Below are 18267 nucleotides of genomic sequence, written 5' to 3' on the forward strand. Positions count from 1 at the left end.
AAAAGTTTTCAGCTTAAAAAACTTGCAGGGAGTTCCTTGTAAATTTTGTGAGTCAAGCTGCCTCTGAGGGTCAGGCTATAGGGACTTGATTTTAAAGGTTTTGCTAGCTTGGGACATGTTCTCTTCTTCAGGAACACTAAATAAATGCTATTTATTTTAACATGTCTTGTTTTAAAAACTGTGTTTAAAACGGATAATTTCTGGCAGTTGGGATATAACCTTCCTTTAAAACAACAAGCGGCATCATAAGTAGTACAGAACTGGCAGGTGTATGTCTTGCGTTGCTTGGGATGTAAGTGTTGTGAGAGAGCAGAGAAACCTCAGCTGGTATATCAGCTGGTAAGTAAAGTAAGAATTGACTTATCTTTTGCTTTTGAAGTCTAAAAAAGTTGTGTGTTTTGTTTTTTGGGTTGGTTTTTTGGTTTTTTTTTAATGAGTGGTGATCTTATGCCAGGTAGGATGCTTCAGTGTGTCTTTTTAGGTTTACCTTGGACTTCCTTTGCCTGATGGTTAGTGACTTCTCTTGCTAATTTAATAGCCTTTTATTCTCAGTCATCTTTGTGAAATAGTAAGTACTCTCTAGTATGGGGCAAGGGGTTTGGTGAGTTTTTTTTCAACAGTAATTCAGGCTCAGTATTCTCGTTTCAGCATGTGCTGTTGAATTTTGGCGCAGAGTACAATCAGATTTGTCTGTTGGAAAAATGAGCTATATGTGCTTTGGAGTGAATCCGTTCATTTTTGTTTTGTTACCTTCATTTGTACTCATCTAGTAGTGGGAAAATATGTTTCTCAATGAATTTAGCTTCATGTAGCAAATATGTATTAAGACAAAATTCTTCAAAGGTACTTAAGTGTTTTAATTCCACTGGTTAAGAATCACACAAGAGACTATGCATTTCGCATCTCATATCTTTTAGTCCTGTCACTTAGGACTTCGTTTTGTGATAGCTTTGAGAGGTTTTGGGACAGAAAGTGCAATGTAAATAATAGGGTTTTTTTTCCTTTTGATTTCCTATTTTGTTCCCTCTATTTAAACAAGTATTCTTATACTTGAGATGGGGAATTAAAACACTTATTAAAACATGAGCAATAACAGGGAAAAGCTATGAACAGAGTAAGCTTAAATTCTAAGCAACCATGTTCAGCAGGGTCAAAAACCTGCTTAGTCCTGTTGAATGTAGAGTAATCCTGAGGGACTGTACCTACACATGTACTTCTAAAATCAGAGCTCCTTGCAAAGGAGGGGGCGCAGCATGGCTCATTGTGTCAGGGAAGGGACTTCTTTCTCTTTCCAGACCTTGAGAGTGCGCTTGTGTGTAGTTAATGTCTCTCACACATCCTGTGCAAAGACACTCTGGAGTCCAGTAGTTGATTAAATTGCCTGAAATGCCTTAAGATGTCATCCAAGGGGACAAGTGTTTGTTGCAAGTCCCATGTCCAAATTCATTACTCCTGGGCTTGGGGAACCTGCCTCGTCCCTTCGCTGTCCCTATGCTGCTGTGGGTGGCGGTGTGCAAGTCACACCTTGGTGGTCTCACTTACGTGCAGTGTTTTGCCCTGGAGAGTAACTAAACTATCTGTTCTGTCAAGGTGGCACTGGATGTGTTGCATCGCAGGAAAAAGATGCTGTGCAAGGGCATGATTTAGTTGGACACTCTCAACACAAAGTTGGAACAAATTCGTCTCACAGAAACCACAGCCCCCTTTTGCTGGGTGATCCCAGGTACAGTCGGTTCGCATTCTGCTCCGAGGAGCCCAGGGCCACCTGCCCGTGCTCGGGGTGGGGAGGTGGGGGGAGCACGGTGCAGGGCAGCGCCAGCCTGGCCCTGTGCGTTGCCCCCAAGCAAGTCGTTGAACTCTCTTCATCTTAGGAGGGGAAACATCTTCTGCCTGCTATGGGAGTCCCTCGCCCCCTGAGCCCCCCGGCAGAGAAGACTTTTTCCCCTCCCCTCTGGCTGAAGGCTGGGTGCTGCTGGGCAGACACCTGAGGCTGCGAGGCGGTGCTGGCCCCAGTCCCTGCCCCCTGCTCTCGGGGTCCCTGGCTGGAGCTGCCCAGCTCATTGCACCGCAAGCGCGGGGAAGGAGGCGCACACGGCAGAGACAGGTAAAGGGCCGTGGGGTCCTGGCTTTCCCCATAGATGCCCCAAGAACCCCATCTCTCTTTCTTCTCTTCTCCCTCCCCTTGCTTCCCCCTCGCCCTTGCCAGCCTGAACTGCTTGAGGGTTCCCTTGCTGCTTATAGGGCTTTTTTGCAGAGGTGCTGAGAGCCTGGCTGCAAGGGGGAGGACGGGCACTGGCGGTGCATGGGCTTATCAGCAAGACTTCTGATTATAAGATTAGCTTTCTGGTTATCAAGCTTCAGATAAGGCAGCGGCTGCATTGGAGTGAGTGATAAAATGTCTAGGATTTCTTCGCATGGAAGAGCGGCTGTTTGGGGAGCAAGGGGAGAAGGCAATCTGGAAGCTCCTCATAACTGGAGAGTCCTGCAAGGCTGACATCTCAGAGATCTGATCACAGCCTGTGCTGCTGGATGGGATCTGCAGAGATCCCCACAGGGTGATCTGGGGTTGGCTAAAAGCCGCAGTGAACTTCTGCAAACGGACTAGTTTTACTGGCAAAAGGAACTATTTCATCCCGCAAATTGTCTTATCAAGCAGAGCTATTTCACAGCAGAGTTTTTTGCAGAAAATTTTGCTGATCGTCCATTGGAATTAGTCAGGATAAAACAGCACTTTCCTTAGCATTTAATCTCCTTCTGTATTAATTCAGCATGCGTTAATTAAAATACACTCCCCAATCAAAGTGAATGAGTTGGAATAAACAAATCAGGATTGACATTGGTAGTATGATTTAAGCTATGCAGAGTAATCAAACCTTACTGCAAAATTAATAGGGCAAAGGCAGAAACAAACACAAGAAAGTTCATTGTCTAGGAAACCAGATACGTCTGAATGAAAGACATGTACTGTGGGCTCCCAAAAGAATAGCTGAAAAGGGTTTCAGTGTGCGCAAGAACAGGACAGAGGCGATAGCTTCTTAAAGTCTAATGTTTGAATTTTTCATCTTCCGTCAGTTTGAGTCACTCCTGTTACAAGACTGGAGTTGCGATAGACTGAAATGTGGCTAGAGGCTGTTGAAAGATGTTTTCATAAAAGAGTACCTTGCTGATACGTGAGGTTAAACAGTCTGAAAAAGGCATTGGTATTTATCAAATGTCCAGATCTGTAACTCAAGCCGTGGCAAAGAACCTAAAAAAAAAAAAAGAAGAGAGAATGGATCCAAATTCAGCAACAAAAACAAATGCAGAAATTAAGTGTGGCTGCAGATAAACCCTTGAAATGAAGGAAAGGGAGAGCAAACCTAACAAAGTCATCTCAGGGTCAGAGCAAAGTTAGCCAACGGGCCCCTCTGTGTCATTTGTTAAAGTCATGGACTAATCCCAATGTAAGAAGCTGCGATCTGTAAAGCGGAGCATCATCTACTATCTCAGATTAATTAATTGTTTTACCTGTGGGAATGGTAACTCTCACAGCTGGGCAGAGGGCCAGGCTGAGGGGGCAGAGGCAGAAAATCCTCTCTGCAGTAAACTTGGTGCAACGTGGATTAAAGCAGCTAATGGTCCCCGCTGCTGCGGAGGGGACGTGGCTGCAGAAACACCTGTGTGAGTGAGACTCGCTGGGCCTCTGCTCCCTCTCTGTCCCTGCTGCTTCTCAGGCCGGGCATTATTGCAATGCGTATCCTTGTCCTTCAGGAAAGCAACAAATTCATTTTGTATAGGACAACTGTGAGACTGTCAGTCTTTTCTGAGGAGAGTCAGTGACACCCTGGTGAAAAGGCCCGGGTATCCCATTACTGCCCTTCCAGCTAATTTATCTTTCAGTGATCTTTATGCTGCATAGCACAGAGCAGCAGGGATAACAAAAGCTAGTAAAACACATATTTCTGTAGAAACTGTCCTAGCTGATGGTGAGAAATTGATGGTGTACTTCTCATGAGTACAAAGACTAGTGCTTTGACCCATCTAAATGAAGTGGCGTGGTCTTGAACCCCATTTCCCAAATGTGTCGCTTTCCTTCTGTTTCAGAAGGGCACGAGGAGGTTTTCCCCCTTTTTTGCAGCGTGGCGGCAGCAGGGGAGGGGAGCATCCCTTCGCCCTCCCTGCCTGCGGCACCCTGCGCTGACGTGGGGCAGCTGAGAGGGCCAGGCCCTCCCGCCGTTCGAGTTCGGGGATCTGCAAATGGAGGGTCCCAGACCTGGTCTGCGCTAATAGTGCAGAAAACTTAACAAGCTAGAAAAGGCTTAGGGTTTGCTTGGAGTTTCTTTACTATTTCCATTTTCGTTCCCTCTATTTCTTTTCTATTTTGTCTGAATTTAAAAGGGTTTTGTCTGGTTGTTTTTTTTTAAACTGCGTTTAAGTCATATTTAGGTGGAATGGGGCTTAGTAAATAAACAGTGCTACGAGGAAAATTAGAAGAGCTACTTGCTAAAAGGAGAATAAATCTATCTGCATGTACACGCTTGGTGGACTTGTATTTGCATAAAATATATCCCTATATAAAGATCCAAATTAAAAACTTGGGAGCAAGCACTTTTAGATCATTCTGATCTCTATCTGTACTCCATAGCTTAGGCTGTCTCTGATTTATAGCTATGAAAGTTTTGGATGAATATTGCCTTTTGACTCAGTTCTTTTTATTTTCCTTTTCAATCAAAATACCTTCTCATTCTAATGAACACTAGAAGAAATGTCCAGACTTTTGAAGATATGTTTCTTACTGATATCAATGAATCATGCGGAGGTTACACACAGTCAGACCTCTGAAGGTAAGACTAGAACACCTATATGAGGGATATATTTTGTGTGGATGGAAAAAGCTATGTGTAGTAAAATAGATGCAGTACTGTTTAGTAACTAGGACCATATTCTCTGCTCTCTTGACTTCATGGAGCTATGCCAGGAAAGAATTTAACCGAGATTGCTTATTATTTAATAGCCTTTTAGTTTCACTGTTTTTCTGTAAATACATTTAATCAAAACTGCATTAAATGCTTATAAATAAATTATATGTGTATATATAGATTTGATCACTGCATACAATAATATATGTATTTTTGTGTAAGACAGTTGAATGGTAAAACATTAAATCAACTTTTAGTAACGGGATAATCTTTTACAGATTTGCCTCCATTATTACACAAAGCTGTGGTTAGTATTTGTATTATTTGATCTCTCTACTAACATTTTATATTATAATCTAAAAATAATAATTTATTACATATAGTTATCATTTTTTCCTTAGGAGGAAGTAATAACTGGGAAATATCTGAATGGTAATGTACAAAATTGTTCCCACTTATGCTTCTAAAAGGAATTAAAGCTCAATATCTCACCATAACTTTTTATGTTCCATTTTTCATATGTAGCCCTCCTCGATATACTTCATTTTCAGAGGTAATGTATTATCTCACCATCTTGATTTTTTGGTATTATCTTGCACTTCAGATACGATCTGTTTCATTTCCACAGAAACTGGAACATTATGAATAGAATGAAATTGGCACGTATGATTACTTTGATTTAGATCTCCTGTGAGTATTTCCTCTTAAGAAGAAAAAAGCTGTTTTTCATGATAAAGCAAAAAAACATGCATAGAATGGGGCTGAAAATAAATACCTGCTGCAGTTTTCAAAGTTTTAATAATTAACTTTGTTCATATGTTTCAGAATGGCTTCTTAAGGAAATTAGGTGCAGTTCCAGCTTTCTGTCCGTCTTCCTCTTTCGGTCCTGCTCCATCCCCCATCCATCCCACTTCCTCCAGCTTCTGGCGACTTTTGAATTAATTGCTAATTTTGTCTAAATTTGAAAGAGCAGTATAAGCCTCAAAGGCAATTCCACTCCTACGTATTTTTGAGAAAATCAATGGCTGCATAAAGAAGACACACTGAAATTAATGACTCTGCTGAGGGAAAGGCAGCAGACATTAGTCAATGTACTTTCTTTCTCCAAGCAGATCAGAACAGGCATAATGAGGTGCCAGGAAGCACACCTATAGCTCCGGACTGGCCACAGCACAGCTTGTCTCGTGCCTGGAGATGGTACTAATGGCAACATGTTGGAAAATTGAGTTTATTGTGGGTGGTTGTGGAGTTAGAGTAAAAACGCCATCACCAATTCATTCCATTCCTCATTGAACCATGTGTTTTCCTTGCAGTAAATAGGTTGGCTATTAATCTTTTTAGGCCAGAAAGCTGAATACTCATGTCATTATGGTGTTAGTAACAGTGTTTGCTTTCCTTATTCTTGTTTTGTCTTCTAATCTGCTATTTTACATGTTATATTATTTTACTGGCATTTTTGTCCTGTTTTCCGTTACAGTTCTAATGTCTGGACAGCAGATATGCTTACAAAAGTCATGGCATATTTTCATACCCAGGAAGTTATGTTTACTTTTAGCAGCCTACAGGTTTGTGCTACTTAAAATGCATGAAAATTTTTATTTTAAAAGGAATTAAAAAAGCAACCTATCTCTGTCGCCAAAACTCCATTGTCAATAATAGAGATAACTAACAGATCTACAGTATAGCAGATAAGTAGGAAATTGTTTTTTCCCCCTAAGATTGCAGGAATATGCAAGGCAGCAATAATAAGATCTTTTTGCTTTTCCTCTGATGTAAAGCAGAAATAAGGAGTTTTCAGGCTCAGCGATTGTTTCTGAATTGAGTGTATATGTATGCTGTTTCTCCACAAAGTAGCAGGTTTCTCCCAGATTTTGACTGTGCCTGTAGTTTGCACTGCTTCTGATGGAATGAGAGGCTCCAGAGCATCCTACAAGACGCATCCACCTTTTAAGGCTCCTCTGAACTCTGTTTTTGTAAATTGTCAATGTGGAAGTGATATAGGAAAAAGCCGTTGTTCTTTATCTGTGGTCATTATTAGTTATGAGCTGGTTTAAGTGGAACTGTAGCCTGCTAAGCAAAACCTGACCCCCTCCCTCCTCCCTGCAGGCAGCCACACACTCTGAAAAAGGAGAGTGTCAAATGCGCAACCTCTGAGCCTCTGGCATTCCCAAAAGCCCACAGCCATGCAGCTCTACAGCACTCGAACCTTTTCCCAAGCTTACTGTCACAGCTCATCCAAACCTACATGAGACTAACACTGCCTCTTCCCATTTGATTGGATTTAGTAACAGTTTAAGGTGGTAAGCAGGCCTGGACCCCCCAGACAACAAGGACCTGGCTATGTTAATATCTGTTGGTGGCAATGCAAGCTAAGCAAAGACAACAAAGAACAGTTTCAATTCAAATTCCAAACCAATTCTGAAATAATTCTGTCAGGAATTAGAAGGGATTTTACTCCAGTCTGGTGCTAATGAGCCTTACAGTGCTTTCTGTTCCAATGTTACAATTCCCCTCAGATTTTCAAAACAGGCACAAGATTGTTAACTGGTAATGCAGGTTGATGTGAGAGAGAGTATTTTTGCCTTACGACCTGGTACAGACTTTTCCTCCCATCTAATTGCACATTTCCTTCCTTTTTTTAAGTAATAATAATATGCACACAGTTACCAGGTAACTTTTTTTTAGCTCTTTAAAAGGAGCGGTTTTCACAGCTCTGCTGTGTGAAGCAGAAAAGCATTATTACTCTTGTTTTATGAAGTGAGAAATTGAGGCATTCTTGTTAAGTCGCTCATTGGAGAGGACTCGCTTGTGAAGCCAAGAATAGGATTTAAAAATTATTGTCTTTCAGCATTGCATTTAGATTATTTTTGTTTACAGTTTGTGTTGAGTATAGTTATCCTAGTTGTTCACAACACAGACAATACAGGAGCTAAGCACTCTTCTCCCCTTAAGCAGAGATTTTTCAGGGAGTAAAAGATGTCCCTAGTATAATAGTACAAGTTTTATGTATATTACCCATATTTTTCTATACTTCAGATGTCCATAAAAAGTTACCTGAAGAACCTTTTATACCAGCCTAGGCAACTACTATCCGAATTGCAACAGCTTGATCAGCAGCAGTTCCAAACTGCAATGAAGTATCTCTTCAACAGCAGAAAGGATCATCTTGTAAGTCACTTTGCATTTGTGAAAAATAAAAGCTGCTGTTAATGGTTTAAATAAATGGGAAGGAGCCAGACTGGGGGTCTCACAGTGCACGCCATGCAGCTGTTAGCTGGCTTGTATTAGATTCCAGGAGCCTCTCTCCTTAGATTGGACTTATTTCATTTAATTCTTGTTATCTAAAAGTTTGGTGCCAAGTCCAAGTCAGTCGTCTGGATTTTCTCTGTAATCACTGGAGAGAAATGCATCTCCAGAGAATGATTTACCTTCCTACACAAGTATCTAAGGTAGGTAGGACCAGTTGTTCTCAGGGAGTATCTGCTTCTCTTCAGTGGCTAGAAAGAGAGCCAAGACAACTAAAGAAGGTGCAATTAGTTATCTTGTTAATTAGTTGTGGGAGCGTGCAAGCAAATTGTTAGGCAATTTGGAGGGGAGGCAACATAACATCATTTGCTTGCCTCTGTGGTGTGTTCCCTGGGTGACCCATCTTAAAAGTCTTGCTCAAAGCCAATGAGAGCCACCCAGGGAGCATCACCCCTATCATAGAATCATAGAATCATTAAGGTTGGAAAAGACCCTTAAGATCATCGAGTCCAACCATTAACCCAGCACTGCCACATCTGCCACTAAACCATGTCCTTGAGCACCACGTCTACCCTTCTTTTAAATACCTCCAGGGATGGAGACTCAACCACTTCCCTGGGCAGCCTGTGCCAGTGCCTGACTACCCTTTCGGTGAAGTTGTTTTTCCTAATATCCAACCTAAACCTCCCCTGGCGCAGCTTGAGGCCATTTCCTCTCGTCCGATCGCTTGTTACTAGGGAGAAGAGACCGACCCCCACCTCGCTACAGCCTCCTTTCAGGTAGTTGTAGAGAGCAAGAAGGTCTCCCCTCAGCCTCCTCTTCTCCAGACTAAACAAGAGGGGACCTCCACTGCAGGGGTGGGATCATAGCCTGACGTATGAGAGCACTTGGCACCTTTCCTGCCGGGACAAAGGGCCTCCAGCATGGGTATTGCTGGGGGGGGGGGGGGGGGCGGGGGAGATGAATCTGGGAGAAAGGGAGAGCGTTTCCCCAGACGCATGAGGTGACTGCCCAGAGCAAACACTGTATAATCCACTATTCAAACAATGGTGGTGCAGCTTGTGGTGCCAAAGCACGCAGGATAGGTGTGCAGCACGCACCGGGAGTCAGAGCAGTAGAGCATAAGCCCTTTCAGTAAACTGTAGCTTTCATCTTCTCAAGTAGCACACCCAGTTCTTCCAGGACTGATAATATCGCGTGAACAAATCACCAGGCCTGAGACTATCAGCTCTGAACAGGCTGTCCTAGGCACATCGACTTGTGAGATGGAGCAACCTAATAATCTATCCCCAGCCAGGGTGACTGTATCCTTGGGCTTGGTTCTTTGATGTTGCCCCATCTTCTGGAGGGGATGTATGTAGAAATACAAGAAATACTGCATGGGAAAAGGTCTATTCTAGAGATGTCTACATATTAAATTATGTATGAAATAATACCCATTCAATTCCAATATTCTCTCATTTTCCAAGTAACTAATTATTTCATGAGAGCACACACTATACTTTCAGCCATTTGGATTATTTTTCTGTTTTTCATTTTGATTTTGTCAAAAGATTCAAGCTGGTCTCTGGCCAATGCCAGAAAGGAATTATCTGAAGTAATGCAACCAGACAGTATTTTGCAGCTATTCTTCATGAGAACAGCACCATATTTTTTGTAGAGTGCTTTCTGTCAGGCCTCAAAATGAACAATATATTGAATTAATCAAAGCGACGTTCTTTTAACACTTTGTTGCTTGCAGGAGATGGGAAATATTATTCTTGATTGGGACAAGACTAGAGAGAGAATTTTTCAAAGCCCAGGAGTAAACAGGACCTTGTTCCTTATAACACTGGATAAATGCTTTCTGGCTCTGAGAGCTTTGGACTGTGTGGATATCCTAAGCCAGGTTTTGCGTGTGTCAGCAGTGAACTATCTCCAGCCTGATGTCATTGGGAGCCTCCCAAACGTTCTGCAGGAGGATGCTTTCAGAAACTTGTAAGCCATTTATTTTCCAGACACAATACTGCGTAGTATTTCCTGACTATATATACTTCTAAAAAGAGGTTACTATATGGTCTCAGTCTATTTTCCAGATATAGCTTTCTGCTTATGTGTTGCTGTTTTTAAAAACATTTGTCTGTGTGTGTTGTTTAAAAAAAAATAAATAGTTAACTCATTAGTGAACTAACATGCCCTTGTATCACTTAGATCAACAGTATTCAAGGACCTCTATGACAAAATCTCAGCAAATACACAGAAAACTCTGTATGTCTGGATGAAGCAGATTCTACAAAAATCCTATAACATGAGTGGTATGTTATGTACAAAGTATTTTCTTCTTGCTTATCATAAGAGAAAAACAGTCAGCAAAAGGCCTATCCATTGTATCGAATTGTTTCCCAAGTTTAACACAGGTCTGTTTAAGAGTAGCTGTTTTGAACAACTTTGCTCCAGAATACAGTAAACATAATATATTTGTTATTCACGGCAAATAGTTCTCCAAAGATGCTTGCTCTTCATCTCTTCTGCATAGAACTATACACAACGTCTCTATACTCAAATCCTTTTTCTAAGACTTAAATAAGATCCAATTGTCAGGTAGTCATAGCATCATAGAATCATAGAATCGTTAAGGTTGGAAAAGACCCTTAAGATCATCAAGTCCAACCGTTAACCCAGCACTGCCAAGCCCACCACTAAACCATGTCCTTGAGCACCACGTCTACCCTTCTTTTAAATACCTCCAGGGATGGAGACTCAACCACTTCCCTGGGCAGCCTGTGCCAGTGCCTGACTACCCTTTTGGTGAACAAGTTTTTTCTAATATCCAACCTAAACTTCCCCTGCACAGGTGTGTTGTTCACTTCTGACCTCCTATTCAGACTCAAAAAACAGATCTGTCTCATAATACATTAGCCAATGCCCTGTTTAAAAATGCAAAAGAAATGCAGGATGTTGTGAAAGTTCTACTGCACGTGGCACTGACTCGTTCAGAAAAGGGACAAGATAAAAGCAAAGTTAATTAATTCTGATTTTATGCATTTTACCACATCTGTTTGCCTTGTTAATTTGTCTTAAACAGATGTGCCACAGCTGGGACAGCGCAGGGCAGGCTCCATGAGGTGGCTGTAAGGTGGCAGCGGCACTGAGGCATCAGAGCCAGTGCTTGGGTTTCACTGAACATCCCAGCAGCGCTGTCATGGGAGCATTTTAGACTTTTAGATGTGTATGTTCTTCCCCTTCCCCTTGAGATCAAAGGCAAAATGCCCACTTGCTTCAGTGGAGCTGAATTTGGCTCCTGGGACTTCCGCCATTTCAAAATATCAGAGTAACCCATTAAGTCGCAGAGAGGAAGTTCGTGACGCTGCTGTGAGGTGGTATTACTGCCAGTGCATTACTGGGGAAGCAGAGATGCAGAATCTGCCTGATGATACTCAGCAGTCCTGGGAAAATCCCACAGCATCAGACATCTCGGCTTGTGTCTGAAACATTAATGAACCCTCAGTTTGTAAAAGATCACCCAGCTCAGGAGGGACTAAGAATTACCGTGCTTCTCTTAAGTCCTGGATGCTGCATCAGATGCAGTGCAGCATATCTGCACCGATATGGTGAATCCACTCCTGCAGGCATCGGGTGTAGGACTGATTACCAGCTAGGTCTGGTAGATGAGCTGGAGAACCGATCAGCCCTGAGCAGGCACAGCTGGACTGCTACCAACATCCAGGTTGGCAAGTCTAAAGCTCACTCAAGTATATCTGCACGCCACAGGTCACAGCACAGAGTACGGGACAACAGAAGAGTCCTGCGGCGGTCTGATTTATTCGCTTTAACTTTATATGTGGGTAGCACTGGGACCACCTGGGAAAGGGATCAGCCTCTTGCAGAAACAGCATCTTCCTCGCTGAAGCTCAGCAGAAAAGAAACTTGAAAGAAACCTCAGATTTGTGGTGCTTACGGGGCCACCTCCCAAGCATTTCTGCTGGTTTTGGTGACAGAGAGCTCATTGCTGTGTCTCTGTTGTTCCTGCAGAAATGCAGAGGGCTTTTCTGTTGTACCACCTCTCCCCACGGTGTCAGGGAGCCCCTGCAGCTGGATCACTGGGTGAGCAGGAGATGACATGTGGCTTTTATGTCTTAAGAGTCAAACCTTTCAAGAAATTTCTGTGCCACTCAGCCAGTTCTCACATGTTTCATATTAAAAATGCTGAGGTATTCAGAGGTGGAGCGTGCTGGTAGCCCTTGCAAAAACAGGAGGCTGTAACTTTTGAATTTTGTACCTTATTTAAAAATAACAAAACAGCTTTTAGGTATCACAGCTACCATGGTTGGTAACTGCAAGTCTGTTCTGCTAAAGGCCACAGTCAACATCCTTAAATTGGGATAGTTTTTGTTTAACTCTTCTATCATATCTTTCAACTCTATTAATATTCCTGGTAATGGGAGGTAATATCACTTCAAAAAACAGAGGCTTGACAGACAGGTCTGCTGGGAGCATCATCTTATCTCAGCTAAGGAGCTGAGATCAGTGTTTTCAAAAAAATCACTAAATGGGGTTCTTCAGCTTCTGATATTTATAGGCTGTTTTTTTCAGATGCTGAAAACTCTGCAAAATGCATGGGTGATTTTATTTTAACAGAGTTGTGAGTATCAGCACTGCTAAGGATTATGTTCAGAGGTATCACACGAGCCAACCAAATTATGACACTTTGGAGAAAACACTCTCTTTGTGGCTCAAAGTACCCACCTAGTCCATAAATACTTTTTTCTTGGCGATATTTGGATCTTGATTTAATTTTCAATCCTTGGGAGAACGTTACTAAATGAAAGACATTTTTTAACTGTTATGCAGTATTTTCTATTTTTTGCCAACCTATTTCCATATAGGTATATGAATGATTTTTCATTTTCACCATTATTGCTATTGCATATTGCTGAAATGAGTGGTATCATCAATAATAATATATAAGATGTATAAAGTGTTAGAAAGTATCGTGCCTTCTTGGTGTTCTTAAATAATGTATTTGATTAGGAAAACTGAATTTAAAAAGTGCTGCTCCATATTTAATACTCCTGGTTTAATTTTTCCTGCCCTGTACTTTATCCATTTTCTATTTCAACAACGTAAAACATTAATCATTTTCATATGAGAAAATTTGAGACATTTGAATCACTATTTCATTTTCATTAAAAAATGTATGGGCTCATAAAAATGTAGTGCTAAAATCTAGCTGATAGAGGGAACCTGACTCTCTCTGCTAAGGATTTCTCTGTTTTGCAGATTTTTTTTTTAGTTATTTACCATTAACAATATACTGGGTACAGTATATTTGAAAAATAATTACTTTCTTAACATTGTAGTGAGTATTTATTTGTACAAAACAGAGTTCAATGAATCAACTTCTTGGGTCAGTGCAGAAAACTTATGGATTTTGGGAAGATACATGGTCCATCTCCCATTAGAAGAAATTCTGAAAATTAGTCTCAATGAAGTAAGTAACAAAATGTGGTTGGATATATCATTGTCAAGTGATGTCAGCTACAAACAATATGAACACAAATGCAAACTTAAACATGAAAAAGAAGTTTATATATTTTAATTACATAAATCTAAAGTGAATCCAAATCCATTGTCAACTAAATATTATTCTCTTTTTGGAATTTGAAAGTGCCTGTCATTAATATGTAATTATTTATCTGTATCCGACTTCTGTGACTTGTACTGAGCAAAAGATAGAGACCAATGATAGACCCTCAGATTATTTGACAGTTTGACAGAGAATTGTTCACTCATCTTTGCCTTCAAAAATACTGTATTATCCAAATCTATGTTCTTCCTTTCTCTATACCATGAATGGAGTCAATTAATTTAGAATGTCAAACATATTTTATTGGATATAATTGTTTCATAATCCTGATACATGATTTTGCTTGTACTGGGCAGATAAGACTATTCATTAGCTACGACAATGCAACAAAGCAGTTGGACACAGTGTATGATATCACACCAGAGCTTGCACAAGCTTTCCTGGAAAGAATAAACTCATCAGGATTTGATATGAGAAACACTTCAACTATCTACAGGCAAGACTGCTTTTCTTTTTCTTTTATGGCTGTGTATGGAGAGAACGAATAAGTGAGGAGAAAAGAGAGGAGCAATAAGTAACTGATGAAATTGTTGATGTGGCATAGCTTTTTCCTGCCAGCAGAAAAATCTAGGCTGAAATCCAACCCTGGTTAGCAACAGTGAAGAATTGCTACTTTATGAATTTTTGGAGGTCTGCCTAATTAGCTAATGCTTTGTCTCTTGCTCCGCAGAGAGGAGTTGTATGTAGTATTAGTAGGAAGACTACAGCAGTATCTGGGGGACCCAATCAAAGCTCCATCACATTGTACAGTACAGCAATAAAATAAATTGGGATAGCGGGACATGAATTGCCTTGGCTGTTTGAATCACAGAAGATGGAGGTGTTTTGTGGAAATCGTGTTCCAGTTAGGATTTAAGGAGGAAATCTTAGCTCATGCCAGCCAGGACTGCAAGTGGTTTTTAATTGGCTTGGGTGTCACCAGAGAGGTCACGTAGTGAAGAGTTGTGAAGCCTGTCCTGCTGTCCTCTTTATGTCCGGCAGGGTAGAGATGAGCCAGTTTTAAATGCATGTGACTGTTGGGTGTGTAGGCAAGAAACTGCATTTTCAGGGCTGTCAAATAATCACTGAACTTACTTTAACAATAATAAAAAACCAAAATAAACTGCTCTTACTCATAAATACGCAGTGAGCATGAGCTACCTGCAAGAAAGTGCTGTACTCCACATTTACACTGTCGTATAAATGGATGTATTTAGTCCCAAGACACCACTGTCTGAAGTTATTTGTAGTCTCCTTGGGGGATACCTTGGAGTTTTAAACTAATGGAGGATATGTTTTATGGCTTCAGAGCTCCTGTCATTATTGCAGTGTAACTCACTGACTTCCATGAAGTATTGCTGATTGTCGGAGATGTAAGCGAGAGAAGAATTATTCCCACACTCTAAATTTCAATGTCAGAAATCTTAAAAATAATTTCACCACTCATGAGAGGTGCCACATTCTCACAGATGAGAGAAATGTCATGCTCCATAAGCCTTAATATATTCCATTTTTACAACACACTTATTTTATATTACTCATTTTAACCATACTGATGATTTAAATGCACTTTTACTTTTAAGAAGTAGTATTATTCATTGCTGCTAATCCCAAAGGAGATGAAGAGCTCTTGGTGGCTATGCAATAATGCATCAGAAGGTAATTATTTGTTATAAAAATCCACTTAGAGATGTTTCTTTGATTTGTATGTTAGTTTGATGTCCCATGAATTCAGATGGGCTACTGAAGCAGTATTTTGTTATAGCGCTAAGCAGGTTGTTTTTGAGGGACTAGAGGAGCTAAAAGCTAAGCCTTTCTGCACTGCAGAATTTTACTGAGTTTGTGATAGTGCTGCAGCATTGTCTGCTGTTGATTTAGTTCACATCTGGACATTATCGCCTATGCCTGCATCATTGAATTGCTAAAAAACAGAGACTGTAGCAGGAAAGCTGGGCTTTGTAGGTTCTTGTCCTATGACAAATTATGAAAGCAAAGGCTAGTTGTTTACAGTGACAGGGGATTGATTCAGGCTTCCTACAAACGAATTCATCACCATCACTATGAAGTTTAAAATCCAGAGAGAGCGATGCCATGATTCAGACCTCCTTTGCAGGGCTGCAGGTAATGGCAGTAAAGAAGCACAAGGCCTAAGTCAGAAGGCCACCTACAGCAGATGCTTACCCTTGGGGGTAAGACTGCTTCTCTCCACCAACTATGGTTGTGGTTGCCCTTTACAGAGGTTAATGGAAATGTTGACTTTACTATTACAACATGGGTACTGTGGAGGAAAACGAGCTCCACATCTGGTTCACAACACTGCCTTGCAAACTGCTGTGCTGTCACAACAGTGAGCCTCAGCGCGTTTTCTCCTAGCCAGTGTTGAATTGGACGGGTCTCCATCCATCGGCCAGTCATATGTTTGATGTGAAATACAGCAGGCTTTGTTTAAACCTGAAATGATAAAGAGGCTATGTAATGCTGTAGCTGCTGCTCTGACACATGAAGGAGTTATGTTGCATGTGAAATCTAAGCAGGATTTAGAGTTCAAAACATCCAATCAATCCAGATAAGAACTCAGCAAGCCACTTCTAGAGACTTATTTAGCCCTCCATCCTTTTCAAAGCAGAGATTATACTGCAAATTCTGCCAAGGGGAGTGAAGTCGTCAGCTGGGAAAATCCAGCTATGGACAAATGAAACCAGGAGACTTAAATTTTTGACAGCACAAGCAATCTGGGTAGAGTTCAGCTGAATACAGAGAACAGTGCATATGTCTCATACCCAAATTTCAGGCCATGTGGAGTTTCAAAGATTGCACTTTAAGGTACTAGTGACAGACAGAAATGACTCAAATTTTGAGCAGAAGTAGGGTATACCATACTATATTTCAGTTTCCTGAGAATGACACCTTTTATGTCAGAAGTTAGCTAATGTATTTTCTTATATATAGGCTAGGTTTATTGGTTTGCTTTTATGATGACATGGAAGAGATGGATGCTGCTGTGGCCCGGGCTTTACTTCATCAAATGATTAAATGCAATCAATTGAGAGGTTTCCAGGCTGAGGTTCATAAGGTGGGTACAATGCTCGTTCTTCTTGCCTAACCCAATCCTGAAAACAGAGGAGAAGGGACTTTATTCTTGAATTTGGAAAGAAAAGAGTGAAAAATTACTGGGATCTAATAAATAAGTGGAAATAGTTCTCGATCATGTAATGCAAAGAACAAAAGCCCATTTTTGGTTTTTTACAGTGCTCATTCTTTTCTCATTCTGTTTCCTCCCGTTCCATATTCCTTTGACAACTGTGGTTCTATTTTTGAATTTTTATGAAGTGTGTGGTCACTAAATGGTTGCCAATGCCTATTCCAGAAACTCCAGTTAAAGTTTTGGGTGGTAATGAAAATTGGTTCTTGGCAGATTTTTATTTCCCATCTGCTTTTTTTGTTTTCTTTAGCTCAAATCTCAGCTCCTGAACATTGCCATGCAAAACCAGACACTGAATGATATCCTTGGATCTCTGTCAGATGCCGTGGTTGGGCTAACTTCAAGTCAGCTGGAATCTCTGTCACCTGAAGCAGTGCATAATGCTATTGCAACATTAAACCAAGTCTCTGGGTGGGCAAAAAGCCAAGTTATGGTTTTATCCAGTAAATACCTCTCTTATGAAAAGGTACCTCTGATAACAGCTTTCCTACCTTCTATTTTTAAAAGTGAAATGGCTTTTAACTGTAGATTTTGAAAAGTTTAGTACAAGACTTCTTTTTAGTACTGTTAGTGGTCTGAAAATTTTGTTTAAATCAAATAAAATCATCCAAGACTGTACCTCCCAAAGTAATTCTCTAGTAACAGAGAGAACGACTATTTGCATTTGGCAGTTGAATATATTTTTTTGTCTGTATCACTGCCCTAGGCAGAACGTGCATGATCAGAGATCCCAGACTCTATATTCAAATATACTGTAATAGAAGGAATCAGGGTCCTCTCTGAAGTTTCAAAAAAAGGAGCCTCTGGGAAAACTGGCACATTTGTTCCCTGGACAGTCTTGTCTGAATTGAAAGAAATCTGAGGAAAGTGCATTCCCAGGCAAGAAATGTTTTAAGTATTCAACAATACTAGTTTTGATTTATTTATTAACTTTTGCTTTTAAATATATCTGCTCTTCACAAGCCAGAAAATTTTCTGTTTGTTTGTGCTGTTATCTCTGCAGGTTTTATCATTTTATAATGTCAGTCAAATGGGCGCGTTGGTAACTGGTATTAGCACCCAGTCATTCTACAACATGAACCCAAAGGAGCTTTCTCAGATTATTCGAGGCACAACATCCCAATACTTATCTGACTTATCGCCTGCACAACAGCAAGGGATCCTCAGGAAGGTGATTATAAATTCGAGTGTGTAGCAGGTTCTTTCTGCGCAAGAGCACAATAACCAGATATGCAGAGCATGATGTAAAATGTTGTCACTGAGATATGTGTTTTAGCTCAATGGTTAATGTTTCCAGCGTTTTTTCTGAACACCAA

The 18267-nt window shown here is 40.8% G+C and overlaps 1 protein-coding gene across 1 annotated transcript in view; it reads left to right on the forward strand.

The window, feature by feature from the left end:
* Positions 1-1590: 1590 nt before the first annotated feature.
* The window catches only part of OTOA (otoancorin), a 41563-nt gene continuing 24886 nt past the window's right edge, over positions 1591-18267 (forward strand). The window contains exons 1-15 of the mRNA XM_009467897.2: positions 1591-1723; positions 1872-2104; positions 4740-4823; positions 5177-5205; positions 5300-5330; positions 5424-5451; positions 6376-6463; positions 7935-8066; positions 9886-10121; positions 10335-10438; positions 13508-13614; positions 14067-14206; positions 16699-16822; positions 17202-17417; positions 17955-18122. Of these exons, the coding sequence (XP_009466172.1) occupies positions 4745-4823; positions 5177-5205; positions 5300-5330; positions 5424-5451; positions 6376-6463; positions 7935-8066; positions 9886-10121; positions 10335-10438; positions 13508-13614; positions 14067-14206; positions 16699-16822; positions 17202-17417; positions 17955-18122 (1482 nt within the window). The 5' untranslated portion in view covers positions 1591-1723; positions 1872-2104; positions 4740-4744. The remainder of the gene's footprint in view (positions 1724-1871; positions 2105-4739; positions 4824-5176; positions 5206-5299; positions 5331-5423; positions 5452-6375; positions 6464-7934; positions 8067-9885; positions 10122-10334; positions 10439-13507; positions 13615-14066; positions 14207-16698; positions 16823-17201; positions 17418-17954; positions 18123-18267) is intronic.

Source organism: Nipponia nippon, unplaced genomic scaffold, assembly GCF_047370975.1.
Source record: "Nipponia nippon isolate SJK-2023a ecotype South Korea unplaced genomic scaffold, ASM4737097v1 scaffold_5, whole genome shotgun sequence".
Lineage (NCBI taxonomy): Eukaryota > Metazoa > Chordata > Aves > Pelecaniformes > Threskiornithidae > Nipponia > Nipponia nippon.